At 51.0% G+C, this 15,819-nt stretch overlaps 1 protein-coding gene across 1 annotated transcript; it reads right to left on the bottom strand.

Annotated features, from left to right (window-relative positions):
* Window positions 1-926: 926 nt before the first annotated feature.
* Window positions 927-15,719, bottom strand: TTI1 (TELO2 interacting protein 1). Its single transcript, XM_021547320.4, has 7 exons — window positions 13,192-15,719; window positions 12,532-12,726; window positions 11,613-11,752; window positions 10,643-10,783; window positions 9,029-9,233; window positions 8,267-8,354; window positions 927-2,328 (listed from the first exon to the last, which is right to left on the bottom strand). Exons 1-7 carry the CDS (start codon window positions 15,470-15,472, stop codon window positions 2,094-2,096), a joined length of 3,285 nt encoding a protein of 1,094 aa, XP_021402995.2. The 5' UTR covers window positions 15,473-15,719; the 3' UTR covers window positions 927-2,093.
* Between the last annotated feature and the right edge of the window lie 100 nt (window positions 15,720-15,819).

Consider the following 15,819-nt stretch of genomic DNA (forward strand, 5'->3'; position numbering starts at 1 on the left):
GTGGGGGGAGCTGGGGGTCCCCACCCCAGAGTGTTGGGGGTGACTTGGTGGAGGACAGTTCTGGTGGCAAAATCCCGGGGCTTGTGCAGGGGCTGAGCTTAATATGCAAGTCACTGCTGGGGAACTGGCGTCATGAAAATGCCATTTCCACACAGTCCCAGCCTTTATCCTGCCTCAGACAAAAGCAATTTACTCAGCCTCCAATAAAGCAAGGGTGATAATGAAGCTGAGAGGAGCTGACTGACAGGCAGGACAGCCTCTCCTGCCACCAGCACCCACCTGCTGGCTGTGCCTGTGGGGAAAACCTCTGGACAGCACTGTGAATCACAGATTCTGGGTGGGGGTGTCTCGGTGCAGTCAGAGCCCTGGCTGGGTGATGTCGTTGGGCATTGGGCAGTGATGGGATAATGCTGCCCTTGAATCCCATGCCTGTCCTGCAGGATGGCAAGCCTTGGTGTGAGCAGAATGGGTCCTTGGAGTCGCCACCACAGCACAGCCGAGCAGAGCGAGACTGGATGCAGCATCTGCACCTAATGGATGAGTTTTGTCAAGTGCTACAACAACCCAGGAAACTGCACCAGCCCCAAGGGCTCTTGGAAACCAAAGACAGTATTTCACCTCCCTGCCTGCCCTGTCAGAGCAGCTCTGAAGGCTCCTTTGTATAGAACCCAACCAGCGTTAAGCACTGAACAGATATTAAAAAAGAGTAAAGCTGACCTGCAGCCATGTCCTGCTGCATAAAAAGACACTGACCTGTGTTTTCCCTGGAGAAGCAAACAGGAGGAAAACATGAATAAAACCAGGGACACAAGGGGAAGTAACTTCAGCTGAGGGATGTGGCAGCAGAGACAGTGCCCTTGGGCCCACCAACAGAGACTTGTTTTGAATGTTCACCCAGGATCCCAAAAGTGATGCACAAAGCCTGCTCCATGTAACAATCTATTTATTGCTTCGGGTTTTGTATTTCTGAGCTTGCTTCCAAATTTAGTCAAGATCTTTTGCTTCACTTGCATAGATCTTCCCCAAGTGTCAGGAGGCAGCCTGCTGCCAGGAGCTGCTTGGGTGAAGCTGAGGTATCTGGGAGCAGCTGAGCAAAGCAGTGCCTGTGGACAATCTCTGCAGCAAGAGCCTGGGGATGTGGGAGCTAGAGATCAGGGGAGAGTGAGCTGACCCCAAAGAGGAGTCCTCCTCTGCTCACTGTACCATGCTGTCCCTACTTTGACAAACCACGGCACTGCTGGGGTGCCACGGTGCTTGCTGGCACTGCTATGGACAAACAGAGGCTGTACTGGGGCACAGGCAGGTGCTTCATCCAACTCTCCTTGGGGTAGGGGTTAGAAATGGCCTGAGAACTGTGATCTGGGCATGGGAGAAGTTGTAAATCCCTCCCAGGTGTGAATCGGGGCTGGCTGATTCTCCACAGAACCTCACAGAGAGCAAGATAGAGAACAGAGCACGTTTGGCCACCTCCATCTGGTCTCAGCAAACTGCAGCTGTGAGGAGCAGCCCTGATGCCTCTGAGAGGACACACTGTTCTTGATAGTCAGAGAGGTGAGGAATTTATTGGAAATGCACTTTAACTTCTGAGATTAACTGCTTTTAAAGAGAACAGGTTTATAGTGCACTCCCAAACAAGATTCTCTTCCTGGGAAGGTTAAAAGCCAGAAAAAGCTTTTGCTTTGGGTTGTCAGTCACTGTCCAGCTGAGCATGGGAGGGATCATCACAGTTGTGAAGAGATCAGAGAGGTGTGGGGGGGTGCTAAAGGGGCACCCCTGCAAGGATCAAGGAAGTAATTTCTGGAAGATGACTCTCTTCATACTGAAGAATTTGGAAGATATGTGCCATTTTTCTCTGCATAGGGTGCTGGCCAGGCACAAGTCAGGAGGAGTTGGGGTCATGTACCCACCTCATTCTCAAACACTCCTTCAAGAAAATAAACCCTCTGCCACAGGGACAGTGTCTCAACCAGTGCCCCAGCCTGGGCAGCCCTTTCTCTGCCCCTGAACCATTTGGGTCCTGAGTGATGGTGTTTTCCCAGGTGAGCTCTATCCTGGTGGTTCCTGTTTCCCATCCCAGCTGCAGTGTAGGTCTGTCAGGAAGGAGATGCCTCCTGTGTGCTGCTGCTGGGAGTCGTGCCCTCCTGCTGCTGCAGCCTCTGGAGCAGGAGCAGCACGTTGTCCGTGAGCTCGTTCCGTGGCCGCCCCATCCCGCTGAGCTTCACCGGCCGCAGGCTGGCGTGGGGGGGCTCGTACCCCTCGGGGCAGCACACCTCACTCAGGAGCAGCCAGGTGCTGTCAGGGTCCACGTGCATCAGGTGCAGGAAAACACTTGGGAAAACAGCAGGAAGAGAGGAAAGAAGAGTAAGGACAAGGCCTCATGGCTGGCACCCAATGGGGTTATTAAGAGCTAAGGAAAGCTTTCATGCTGTTGGCAACCTCTGGCAGCTGCACAAATTCTGCTCTTTACAGAGGGCAGCACAGTGGTCTCTGTGCCTCACAGCTACTGGCATGTGGGGGAAAAATATTTATGATACCACACAGTCACTTATGGACATCAAACAAGCAGCTGGTGCAGGACTGACCCAGGCTTGGTGCTGGCACTGTGTGAGCTGTTGCTGGCACAAGTGTAAACCTGCCTGTCCCAGGTGGTGGGAGGTGACTGTGGGTGACTGCATGTGCTATGCATATCTGGGATCTTTTGGACAACAGCTCCTGCAGAGATCTTGGAAGAAGTTGTCTGTGTTATTTACCACCCTCTCTGGTTTTCAGGAGGCTGGGCTTCTCTGTTTTTCCAGAGGTGGCAAACCCAGGAGTATTTGGAGACAGCTGCCCAGGCTGAGCAACCCAGGGAGGCTCAATGCTGTATTTGAGGGCTTTTTGCTTAAGTGAGATCTCCCACCATCCCAAGTCCTTATTAGCTGCCTCCAAATTTTTTGTAGTTCTGCACAGCACCTTTCACAAAGCAGGATTTTAAACCAAATCCAAATAGAACCGTCATTAACAAAAGAATGAAGGAAAAGAGGAATCACAACTTCCTCTGCAGATTTACTGCTGTGTTGACGATTTTCATTTTGCATTTCCATACCTCAGTAAGATGGGATTTGCCTTTCCAGCATGCCCTTCACACAGGGCTCCAGCTGTGAGCTGCTGGGACACAGCTGCTGCTGAAGAGCAGGAAGCTCAAGGAGTGAAAGAGCAAATGCTCATTTGTGTGACCTACACTTACCCACCCCCTCCTGCCAGTTCTCCCTGCAGCAACCTTTGGGCTTAGCTAGGTCTCTGTCAGGGTTTAATGCACAGGTGTATTAGGCTTAACAGGTATTAAACTCTCTGGCTGTGCCATGAACAAAATTAGACTGGAATTTGCAAGGCCTCTTCCTGAATGGTGCCGAGTGCTCTGTGAGCACCAAAGGCACTAAGCACTTGCCACACCTATGGTATGCTTTTCCAAGATCCCAGTAAAGCCCAGCCATGTATCTTCAGGTCTCTAGTTTTCAGTGAAATCACGGAGCTGTGAGAAGAACAGCAGCCAGGTCAGGTAATGGGAAGAGAAATCAAGTAGGTCTGTCTCTGCTCCCCCAAGAAGCACAGGACTGAACTCTCTCTCTACAAGCAAAGATCACTTGCTACAAAAGCCACACAAAATCCAGATCTGATTGCTGTCCAAATTTCTCCTGGAAGAGCTTTCATCCCTAAAGTGAGGTTGCTTCCAATGTAAAGCAGGGAGAAATCCCTTTGAGCAGCTTTCCTCTGAAAAGGGAGTGCAGTGCTATGGGTAAAGTGGAAGAGCACAGAAATGAGATGAAGGTAGGAGAGAGTTCCCTCTCCTCTTCACAATAACCCTGTGCGTGTGACTCGTTACTCATGCACAGCCAAAGCTGTTGCTTTTGCCTCTCTGCCACTAACACCTCACCTGTCCCCCAGTGCAGGTCTCTAAACAGCAAGAGGGGAGATGTCACCACTGAAGCTGTTGGCAGTGTCCCCTCCCAGAGGTGCTGGCAGTGCCTATCTGCCTGCTCCAGAGAAACCAGTGGGAATGTGCTCCACAGTGATAGCTGGGCTTGGCAACAGCTGCCTCAGCAACACGACCTTTTTTCTGTGGATTGGCCAGATGCAGGTGAGCTCACAGGACTCCTCATTCCCCTGGCTTTGTTCCTGCAGCTCTGCTGCAGGAAGGGGAGGACTGACCCACTCAGTGCCAGCCCAAGTGAGGGGCTGGCAGGGGCAGGGTGTGGAGCTCTCACTGCTGCCATTGTGGCTCCAGCTCTCCAGACACTGCCCTGCCCGTGCCCTCAGCTTGGCTGTGACAGCAGGAGCACAGAGCTCTGTGTGCCAGCAAACACCAGCTCCCAGTGGTTCCACCCAGTTTTCAATGGGCAGCTGCAGAGATAATCCTCGCTCCTTATGGCTGGGTTGGGAGCAGGCAAGGACAAGGAATTGCTGTGAACACGGGAAGAGGGGATATTGTGCAGCAGGCTGCTGATCCCCAGCACACACACAGCTATAGCTCTTACACTCACAGCACAGACACTCTGCTCTCCAACCTCTTCCCAATCAGTGCTCCAGGGAGAGCGACCCTCGGAGATTATCCAGACCCTGCAGAACTCGCTGCCTCTGGTGCCCATAATGGTTAGAGGCTGTGATTATCCCTGATAGCCAGGAATGCTCTGCAGCTTAAAGAACAACTTGACTTTTACATTTTCAAACTAACTCTGGGGTAGTTTCCAAGCAACCTGTTTCCATAGCAAAGAATCCTGGGGTTAATCCAAGTTTGTTTTCTGTTGTTGCCTTTTTCTTTTTCTTTTTTTTTCTTAAATATCACTTTATTGAATTTTGCCTTGAGCAGGTGGCTGTTCTGGCATGCTTCAATCCAGGCTGAGAGTGACAGCTGACAATGAATACCCAACAAACCACACAAGCAAACTAGAAGAGGTAAGCTGCATAATCAACCTTGGTATGAAAAAAGCTCCCCAAATAGCTCATATTTGTCCCAAGTATGCTAAACTTATTCTACTAGCAAAGAGCAATTTGGCTATGCTGTTGCCTTGTCTTTTCCCAAACTCCAAGCAAAGCCATGGCACAGGCAGCAGACTGGCAGAAGGACAAGGCTTCCTGGCTTTCCATCCCTGCTGAATGCTTAACTGGATGCAGCCCACCACAGGCTTTGGTAAGAACTGAGGAAATTATTTCTGCATTTTAGTTAGGGAAAAAAAAAAAAGCATTCCTAGCCAGACTGCTGACTGAAAGATCATGAGCTGCAAACATTTAGTAGGAATTAAGTGTAAATTTTGAAACAGTCACTTGTAACTGAAAGAATGGAAAACTACTTGTCAGTTTTGACAGGGGCCAGTGACAATTTCCTAATCTCTTTTCCTTCAAGGTTTTATTCCCTGAAGTGAAAAGCTTGTCAGGGATGATGCAACTTCATAAATTGACGAGAAGCTCAGATTTACAAATTGTGACTTTCAGTTCTCACCATCTCCCCTGGCCATGTTCCCAGAGGTGGGGCCCCACATGATCCCCTCTTGCTCAAGTCTTTCTGGGCACTTCCCCTCCCTTGCATGGGCTCATCTTCTTCAATGATGGCAAAGACTTTTCTAGTGCTCCTTGCATTCCCAGACTCTTCTTCAGTAGGTTTGGTCCCTTTGGTGATTTTGCATTTGGTTTTTGTTTGTTGTTCGGTTTTTTAAAAAGCTTTGGATAATGCTCTCCTGGAATACTCCCAGCAGCCCTCTTCTAGTAAAACCTATTGTTATTGTCCCGTTTTCTCTTCCTCAGATGTGCTGGAGTTCTTTTTTCCACAGCATCTATTTTTGCCTGTTGAGTATTGCATGAAGCTGCAGTTACAAAAATCACTTACTCCCACTGCTTCATCTAATAAAACTACAGGGTCCCATAAATGGGATTAAGCAGACTCCTTGGGGCATGATAACACCCCTGGATGACAGCCAAACTCCCTTTTTCCTTTTTCTTTTTTTTTTTTTGTGTGGCTCAAGCACCTTGGCCAAAACTTCCTGCTCAGCTCTTGGCATGCCTGCAGAATCCTCATGTAGTCAGTGTATGATTTTTGGAGCTACGACTGACTTTGCAAGTCCTGACCTTGCTTTTGACAGGTCACAACCCATCAGTTGAATGAGAACCCTAAGAGCTGAGCAAAGGCCAGTTAGTATAAATCACCATGGCAAGCTGATTCCAAACATCCTTTTACCTCATATGATTTCTGCAGTGATAAAGCTGAGTTATGTGACGTATGCTGGCGCTCAGGCTGGGGCTAAGATTAGTTCTGGTCTATCTGTTTTTAGAAGCATTTAAAATGCAGAATTTCTCATGTATCAGGCTGATAACACTGCCCTTGCTTAGATGGAAAGGCCCTTATGTGTGACAGCCTGTGTCAGTTTGCAGGATTACTTTCAGGCACATGGAGAGCAAGAAGAGCCAGAACTTACAGGAATGTGGTGGTTCAGCAGCTGGAGAACAGAAATAGAAGGGTGGCTGAGAAATGATTATCATCCTGATACAGGAGCTGATTGTTATGGTCCAAAGTAATTTTGACTTTTCCAGGCTGAAACCTCATATCAGGGAAATACAGTTAAAAGTGAGTGTGATATGATGAATTCTGATCCATCCAGCTCCAAGACCAGGGATCACACAGGGCTAAACTGAAAAAATTAAACCCAAAAGAAACCTGCAAATGCTGCCATGTCTGTAGTGTCAGGCCAGGCATGATGCACACCTCAGTGCATATGTGTGTCTGGTCAATGGAGTTAAACAGGAGACAGCATGGACTTCTGTGATCAGCCTGGTTCACATATGTGATCTATGGTGCATCAAAAGCATGGGGGGAGGAACAAAACATATGGCATTTTCCCCATAAAATATAATAAAAGCTACATATAGGAGAAAAATGTTACTTGCCCTTGCTGCCCTTTTGCTCTAACAAGTGAGCTCACTTTAGCATACAGCTTCCAACAGGGCTCATTTCATAGTCCCCCTACCCCTGCTGTTGGGGGGAAATTGCACAGCTTCTCAAGCTGCTTGGTTAATGATTTAAAAGCTTCAGATTCCAAATATCTAGATAAATCCTGGTGTTCCGCTTTTCATCCAGCATTGCTTGCAGAGACTGAGGCATTATTGCATTAAGGGGATGCACTCCCACAGCATAGAGCCCCTCTGCAGAACAAATGCTGCTGGAAGCCTGCTGTGCTGCCGTGAAAGCCTCCAAGGTAAAAATAAACCTGCTCCCATCCGCCGCAGAGATACAAACAAAGGAATGCTCCAGCTCCGGAGAGCGCTGGCTCTGAACTGCTGCCCAGCCACACAAAGCCCTTCACACCCTGCACCCCCGGGAGCCTGTGCTTTGTGAAAGGGAACGGATGGGCTGCACTTCCCTTTCCAGCAGCTTGCCCTGGAAATCCGAAACCGCAGAGCCTGCGGAACCTCTGCTGGTTTCCCCTCCCCTCGGGGGAGGGCAGGGCTGGCCACACAGGAAGGGGGGGCTTGACTGGTTTTCACCCCCATCCTTCGCAGAGGGGCTTCCTGATTTATGTCCCATGTTCTGTACCTGGACTCGTTTTCTTTCCTGAAATTTCCGGCCTTGGTTCCAGGTGACAACATATGACAACAGTGATTTCTTATCCTGACAGCAGAACATACTGAGCAGGATTTTGTACACCAAGCAGCAAAGTATGTCTGTCAACACTTCCTAGAGCTGGAGTGTGTTCACCTAAACTGTCTTTGCTCTTTTAGAATCTCCCAGCCTTCTCACAGCAACACTGGTGCCAAGACTGACAGCTTCCCAAACAAACTCTGGTCCACCTGGCAGAGCCTGGGTTGGAGCCCAGGGAAAATGGAAGGATAACAGAAGTAGATCCCCCAGCCTCCAGAAGGTATTAAGTGATAAAATACAAGGGAATGCCTGGCACATCCTCTTCCATAGCTGTCTTTCCTCTGCAGTTTGATGCCACCAGTGGGCCAAAAGCCTCAAGTATTTGGTGAGGAAAAAGCAAGTAGCACATTTTGCCCTCTATCCCCAAATGCACTGCAAGGTCACCTGTAATGTCTGTGCAAGCTGACAGCTGACCTCTCTAACTCATTTTGGGGAGTGATACTTCACCACGGAAAACTTCCATGAGTTCACACTCTTTTGTACAGGACTTGAATGTGCCGGAAGGTGGAACAGGAAAGGTGCAAAAGGAATGGGATCACCATGCTTCCTCTGTCCCTCACTGTTTGTACACCCAACACACCTGCATTTAAGAGACATTACCTCTGGGCAGCTTCTTGCAGTTTCACAGGTTGCTTGGCACTGAGGTAAATCAGGCAGGCATCTGCCACTTTATTCAGGTCACTCTCGCCTGCAGAAATGGAACAGGAAAGAAGGGTAGGAGGTGACCTCCTCAGCAGCTGCTGCCTAATGGAATCAGCTCCAAACAGGCAGCAGAGGCTTCAGAGCCTTTGAGCTGTCTGACCTGGAGCTCTTGTGACCTTGCCTTTTAAGCATCTTGCTGCAAAGTCAGGAAAGCAATCAAGGGCACTGAGAGGAAAAGAGCAACTAGCCAGCAAACCTTCTCCCTCATCAAAGCCAGTTCCAGAAATTTCACTTGGGGAGAATTTCAGTTTCATTCAATAGAAGAGTGTGATGTGCTGGATTTAAAGGGTCACCCAGAGCTAAGCCCACAATGGAACCAGTCAAGCTAGACAGAAGTCTTATCTGGGCTCTAGTTTGTCCAGTAAGAACAAAGTGTGGCCCAACAGCAATGCAGGGACTCTGTTCTGTACCCTCTTCTCAACCACAAGCAGGATGAGCAGTCACATTTTGCATGTGGTGGGAACCTTCTCTCCCACTTGTCTCCTCAGGAGAAAAGAGTGCCCAGCACCTCTTTACAGAGCTCCCAAAGAGAACAGATTCAGTCTAGAGAAGATCAGGAGATCAATTCCATGGGCAGCAGGAGGAGAAGCAGCAAGTTGAGAGGAGACTAAGTAAAGTCTGGCAGAGGTCCATACAGCCTGTGCTTCCCCTGGTACTCACCCATATCCAGCTCCTCACAGAGAGAGCCCAGGCCCTGCAGCACAGCCAGCTGCAGCTTGAAGGCCAGCGTGTGGCTGTACACAGGCCCAGCTCTGGCACTCACTGGGGCCTGGCTGAGGAGGGAACTGGTCAGCTTAGGCAGGACATCTTTGGAGAACCTCTGCCTCAGGAAGTCCCCACATGTTTGAGCCAGGGTACACAGCACCTAAGAGAGACATGAGTTACAGGGGATAGTGCACACACTGGCCTGGGAGGAGCTCAGTGATCCACACCAGCCTGGGGGATTCAGACATTCACTCTCCTGGAGAATTGTTTTTGCAGGTGAGAGCACTGTGACCACACCTGCCCCAGCTTCCCCATAATGAGCAGAGGGTGAATGTTTGAGAGGCTGAGTGAGCTGCATCCTGCTCTGCAGTGTCACCTGGCTGACCTCCTGGACTGCCCTTCCCTCATTAGCACAGTAAAGGTAAGAGTAGCTGTGCATTCTTACTCAGAATTAGTGGAGGAGCCTCTGATGGAAAATGCCATTAAATATGATTATATCCTTAAATCTCTTTTGTGGTGCAGACAACCCATCTTTCCAAGCATGTCAGCAAGCAGAAAGGCCAAGTGGCCACAGAAAAGGGCACCTAGCACTACTGGTGTCTGCCCAGGATCAAACTCAAACTGGACAGTGAATGGCCCTAAATGCATGTAAAAACAAAGAGGGATCCAAGTGGCCAGAACACCGATCTCTCTTTTGGAACTTCACCGAGCTCATGGTCTCAGTGTGCAGGACTGAGATGCTGGTTATTTTGTGTAAGCTTTACACTGATATGACACTTCTTGTCCTGGAATTTAAGCAGGAAGACACTTTGAGAGGAATTCATACAGTAAAACCCAAGCTGGGTGCAAATTGTAATGATGACTTGGAACTTTTCAAGAGTTAATTAGTTTTTTACAGCAATCTCTATCTCCTTTTAGGGCAGGCACATGACAGATATGGCTATTCTGAGACTGTAGTGCATGGCTTCTGGAATTTCAGGAATCAAAACTCTCTTTATTCACACAGAAGGATTCTAAAATGAATCTCACTCTGCCCAGCAGATGGATTCCTCTGCAATGCTGGGGCTGGCAATCTCTGGAAACATGCTTTACTGGCCAGCCTGTGAGTCAGGAGGAGAAAGGAGCCAGCTGACAAGATCAGGAGCTCTTTAATAATATCATTATAGGGCCAAGTCTTTGTTCAACCTCTCCCTTCCCTTGCCAATGTCTCAGTCGTGGAATGTTCCCCTATTTTCAATCTGACATCTCCAAAGAGGATACTGGGACTGTGTCTCCAGCAAGGCCAAGCTGCACTGTATGATGCCCCTAACATCTGCTGAGGCTGTAGAGCTGTTTTTTCATCCCTGCAATAACCACCAACATTGCTGCTTCCCCCAGGAACAGCATCAAGGCTTTACCGGTGGACGAGCTGCAGTGAGAGTGGTACAAACCCACCCACAGCAGAGCAGGGTGACCCTGTGCTCCAAACCACATTTAAACATTGCTGCAGGATCTTGGTGCTCTCTCCTGAGCTGCAGCACTCCCTGAGCCACTTCCTGCCCAAGCTCCAGCTGGCAGCCACTGCCATACCTTGAAGGCTCTGAGCACTGCCAGAGGGTCGTCGCTAATCAGCCGGGTGACGAGAGCTGGCCAGACACGGTGAGCCATGGGAAGCAGATGGTTTCCATGAGGATGCAGCATGGTTACACAGAGCTCCAGCACGTCCAGGACCTGGGCAGGAGGGGAGGGAACAGACTCTGAGTGCTGCAGTGCCAGGCATTCAGGTGGATCCCAGCATCACAGTAGGAAGCCAGGAGGAGGGGTTGAACAGCAAAGGGTGCGGTTTTACCGCAGCAGGAACGGGGACAAGTGAACGGTGCTAGGAATCAGGCCTGCTTGGAAAGGGACAAGCACTGCAGTGACACAACCTGTGCTGGGCACAGAGTTGGGCTGGGAGCAGGGCAGGATTCCTGCCCTGATCCCACAGGCTGAGCTGCACCCCTGGACCCCATTGCGGCTGTGGCACCAGGATCACCTGGCAGAGCTGAGGCTGCTGGGATGAGAATCTGGGTTATGCCTCATTTTTCTGTCTCACTTTGCACTTTAAAAGGAGGCCACCTTCAAAGGGTTTTCATAATTAGAAAAAAGCCAGGCTTTTAGCCCTGCTTATCATCACCCCAGCTACTTCAAAAACATTCATCAGCTTGTGCACTGCAGCCTGAGGAGGGGGGATGGGAAGCACAGATGGGAGAAAGATGCTTCTGTTTCCTCCACCAAAGGACAAAGCACAAGACTTAACTGTCATGAGCATCAAGGGGAAGTGTCCAATACAAAGCCATCCTTAAGATTCTGTTCTGCCTGGCTGCCATTCCTAATCCAGAGCACTCCCAAAAAATTATCTCCCTTTCTCTTGCCAGGTTTGGAGGATCTGTCCTGCTCAAGCATATGGCAGCACAAACCTGGGGATGGCAGGGAGCCCAACGTGCATGGCACACATGCTGACGAGCTACCAACCCCTTCATGGGCACCATCTGTCCCCTCAGAGCTGGCAATTACCGACCTTCAGCCGCACTCGGAGGTTCCCATCAGACAGCAAGTGGATGCACCTCTCCATCACATCCCTGGCCAGCTGAGCATGGCTTGGCATTGGAGCTTCTCCTGTGTCACAGCTGGGCTCTGGCTTAGCAAGGGGAACCTCATCTGGAAGACAAAACCATTACTGAAGTCATGAAAATGACTTGGGAGCTCTGGGAGATCACAGTCACAGATCACCCACCCACGACGACTCTGCAAATTCCTGATTAAGGCTTTTGGCATATTTTAATGTGCTTACATATAGTTAAGCCTATGAGTTCTGTGAGTTAGTGTCAGGTTCAGTTACAAGTGTGGGGCTGGGGAACGTTCGCTTTCTTTACGGGACAATGCAGCTGGTCTGACATTTGCAGTCTCTTCTCACCGTGGACTTATTTCCCATTGATTTTTATTAAAAATGAAAAGCCTGGATATTTAAAGATGAAGTATTTAAAGGTCAGGATTGCAGCACAGCCCAGTGAAGACTAAAAAGTTTCCTATATGAATGTCTGCAGTGCCTGACAAGGCCAAGTGAGAAGGGAGCAGTGGCATCATTAGCCAGGAGAAAACAGTACAGAGATTCCTAAAGGAATACGAGGAAAATGCGTCGGATCCTGGAAAGGGGGAACTTCAGGTCCTGAACCCAAATGAACTGTTACAAGGTAAGAAAAAACACAGTGTGCTTGTGTCTCAGAGCTAGAGAAGCCTTTATCTGCAAACATTTAGCTCCCCCACTCAAAGAGAACAAAGTGAGAAGACCCAACAGCACTTTACATGAACCAAGGTCAGCCCAGAGAAGACCTGAGACAGCCTGGTCCCAAGGCCCCCATGTGACAAAAGGACACCTCAGAGGTCACAGTCTCTCTGCAAGCTGACCATGCTCCTCTCCAGCCACGCACAGCACTGACCTGCCTCCTCCTCCTCCAGGTCAGGAAGATCCCCCTCTGCGATCTGCTTCTGGCTGACATAGTCAAGGAAGAATCGTTCCACTTCTTGACTTGTCATTGTCACCTCCTGTTGTCCCTGGGACCGAGCCCTGCTCTGCCCCTTGTCAGTCTGCCTTTGCTGGTGCTCCTGAGCGCTGGGCATTCCAAACCACTGCACTGCAAAAAAGGAACTGACATGTCACTGGGCAACCACGATCCCCTCCTGCAAGTCAGCAAGGTGCCATGGATTCCATGAGAGATGAGATGGTTCTCACACCTCATGGGATTGCACCTGATTCAGGCACCTGGTGTCACATCCCAGTCACCTCCCTGACATTACAAGAAAGTTAAAAAGGAATACGTGCCATGTGCTCCTACAGAATATTCATGGGAGCAGTGAATCCATCCTTTCTCAGCCACTAAAGGCTGTGTTCCTGTGAAAGGCTGCAGGCCAGGCAAACTGGAGAGGGAAAGTTACTGGTCACCTTTGCTTGAGCACTGCCCCAGTAATCAAAGCACAGTGGCCATCACACTGCAACACCTTGGCTACCTGGAACCTCCCATGGCAAGTGGAAAGGTTCTTGACAAGTACCCTCAGTGACAGCAAGGCTGAATTACACAAAGTGAACATCGTTTTGGTACCTAGAGCAGTCATGACTGAGTGGAGGACCCTGAGGAAGGTGGAAGCCTGGCTATTGTAGGTCTGATCTAGTGTAGACAGGACATCTTGGATTACATCTTCTACCAGTGGCAGCAAGTTGGCATCTGAGTGCCTCAGCATTGTGTCCAGGACCTGGGACGCACGTGGCTGATATGCCAGCTGGCGCAAATTCAGGGAAATCCCGTTCACCAGATAGTCAGAGTTCTCATTAATCAAACTCCGCACTGAGTCGTAACCACAGGCCTCACATATGTCTGCCAGTGTCCCCAGTGCTGTCTCGCTGATGAGCAGAGTCCTGTCACCAGCCTTTTCCAGCACAGGGTAGAGAGCTGACAGCAGCAGCAGCCGGAACTCCTTCCCAAGGACAGCAGCAAAGCAGCCAACGCCCTCCAGCTGGATGCAGATCTGCCAGATGTTGCTGTTCATGGTGCGTGTTGTGACTGGTGGCTCTGGGGACAGATGGAGAACGCTGCTGGATGTCCCTCTCGCACGCACAGCGAGTCCCAGGTGCTGCACTGACTGCTCAGGGCTGCTTTCCTCTGTGTCAATGCTAGTGACCAAATACCAGTTCGCCTGGTCCATGTACTCATCCAGAATGGATGTTATGGACCCTTTGAGATCATCCACACTCAGTGGAGCTTCCCTTTCCTGCAGGAAATCCACTCCCACTCCAGCAGCTCCCGTGACCAGCTCGTTGAGGATCATGGCTGCCTGCTTTCGGTACAGGCTGGACTCGCTGTACAGCCCCATGAAGTGATCCACAAGCAAGTAGAGGTTCCCATAGTAGCCAAGAACACGACACACTTGCTGAAGGAGCTGGAAAACCTTCTCCTCCGTGAAGAAGCGGAAATATTTCTTCTGGCACCTGCTCTTCTGCACACCCTGCTGCAAAGGGCCCGGTGGCCCAGAGCGCCGGGCCTCCACTATCTTCACATCCGTCACGTCCAGCTCCAGAACCTGCAGCAGTGCCTTGGACAGGCGCTGCAGGTGGGACACAGAGTTGAGGACAATGTTAACCTTGGAGCCCAGCAGCTTCAGGTAGCCAAGCAATAAGCTCAGTGTGGAAACCTTGCCCATGTCATCCTGAGAGTTCATCAAGCGGGGAAGGGCTGTGGCAAGGGAATGGAGGTTCTCAGAGAGGACATCAGCAAGAGCCCTGTTCTGTGCCACAATCCTCTGCTCTCCAATCCCTTGCAGAACTTCGTTACACCTGCTCTGGACTTCGCTGTTTTCATCATTAACCAGCCCAACCAAGGCCTTTAAGAGGTGACTGAACGAGTCCACCAGTGACTGATTGCAGTTCGTCAGTAAGTGGTGGACCAGCTCCACCAGCTCCAGTCTCACTTTCCAGTGGGGGTGAACTGAAGAAGATTCAACTACCTTATGCAAGAGAAGAGAGAGTTTTTCAGCAGTACTTTTAGTCCAGTCAGGTCCTCTGTGGATCATTAGCTCTGATAATCTGCTGTGTTCCACTGGCAGCTTTTCCTTACTCTTTGGGATTCTGGCTAGCTGTTTGTCAGCCATTACCAAGCCAACAATCAGATAAAAGAGTCTGATGGCAGAAACGGTGGTTTTGTGACCTTGTTTGATGTCTCCAGCAATAACTCGAGACAGTGTAATGGAAATCCCAGGCAGAAAAGAAGCAAACAAATCCCCACATTTCTGTGCCTCGTCTTCATCCAGGCGTTGGTGCTCCTGGCAGTCACACTGCAGAACCAGGACCTGCAAGCACTCTAAAGCAGAGATCTTGATTTGCTTTGCTTTTTCTTGCTCTGCAAGAGTCAGAAGCAAAGACACAGCAAATCCTAAGAGCGGAAGGGTGGAAGGTTGGTACAGAGACAAGATAATATCCCCGTAAGCCGAATGCATCAGGGTGTGGAGTGCCTGGATCACAGCCAGCTTCAGCTCCTCGGACAGCGGGGCAGCTTTGCCCGAGCTGGGAGGGGGAGCGAGGCAAGTACAGAGCTCAGAGAAGAGCTCCTGCAGCAGCTCCTGCTTCTTCACGCACGTCGCCGCAAGCACGGAGGAGATGCACTGCACCAGGCTCTGCACCAGCCGCTCCTGCTTGGGCCCCGGCACCCGCAGGGCGAAGCGCAGCGGGAACAGCACGTACTCCTGCAGCTCCTGCAGGGCCGCGCCGCTCACCCCGGCCAGGTGCGCCTGCAGCTGCTCCACGTTCTCCACCGTCTGCGCCCGCGTCAGCTGCACGCAGACGGGGCGCAGCGCCCCGAACGCCGCCTGCGGGGTGTCGAACACGGCCATGCCGCGGGACCGGGGCCGCGGGCGCTGCCCGGTGCCGGGGGTCCCACCCGGGCCGCGCAGCCCTGAGGGTGCCGGAAGTGACGCCTCTCTACCGGCGCCACAAAGCTCCCTCCAAGCGAGGCGGGCGCTGTGAGAAAAGTCTCGCGTACCCGCTACGCGCGTGCGCCGGCGGCGTGCCGCTGAGGTAACGGGGCTGGCAGCGCCACAAAGCTCCCGCGGGCCCGGGCGGGCGCTGTCAGATAAATCGCGAGTGCTCGCAGCGCGCAGGCGCCGAGCATGGTCGCGCATGCGCCGAGCCCGCCCGCCGCGCGGCCCGGCTCCCTCCGGCGCTCCGTACGATGCCGCCC

Source organism: Lonchura striata, chromosome 20 (genome assembly GCF_050655825.1).
Source record: "Lonchura striata isolate lonStrDom1 chromosome 20, ASM5065582v1, whole genome shotgun sequence".
Lineage (NCBI taxonomy): Eukaryota > Metazoa > Chordata > Aves > Passeriformes > Estrildidae > Lonchura > Lonchura striata.

What these genes read in the sequence shown, in the direction of transcription:
- TTI1 (XM_021547320.4), bottom strand. Translation starts at nt 15,472, where the DNA reads ATGGCCGTGTTCGACACCCCGCAGGCGGCGTTCGGGGCGCTGCGCCCC. An exon ending in CTCAGTCATGACTGCTCTAG is followed by an intron (nt 12,727 to 13,191) that starts GTACCAAAACGA and finishes CCTTTTTTGCAG; the next exon opens with TGCAGTGGTTTGGAATGCCC. An exon ending in ACCTCCGAGTGCGGCTGAAG is followed by an intron (nt 10,784 to 11,612) that starts GTCGGTAATTGC and finishes CCTCCTGCCCAG; the next exon opens with GTCCTGGACGTGCTGGAGCT.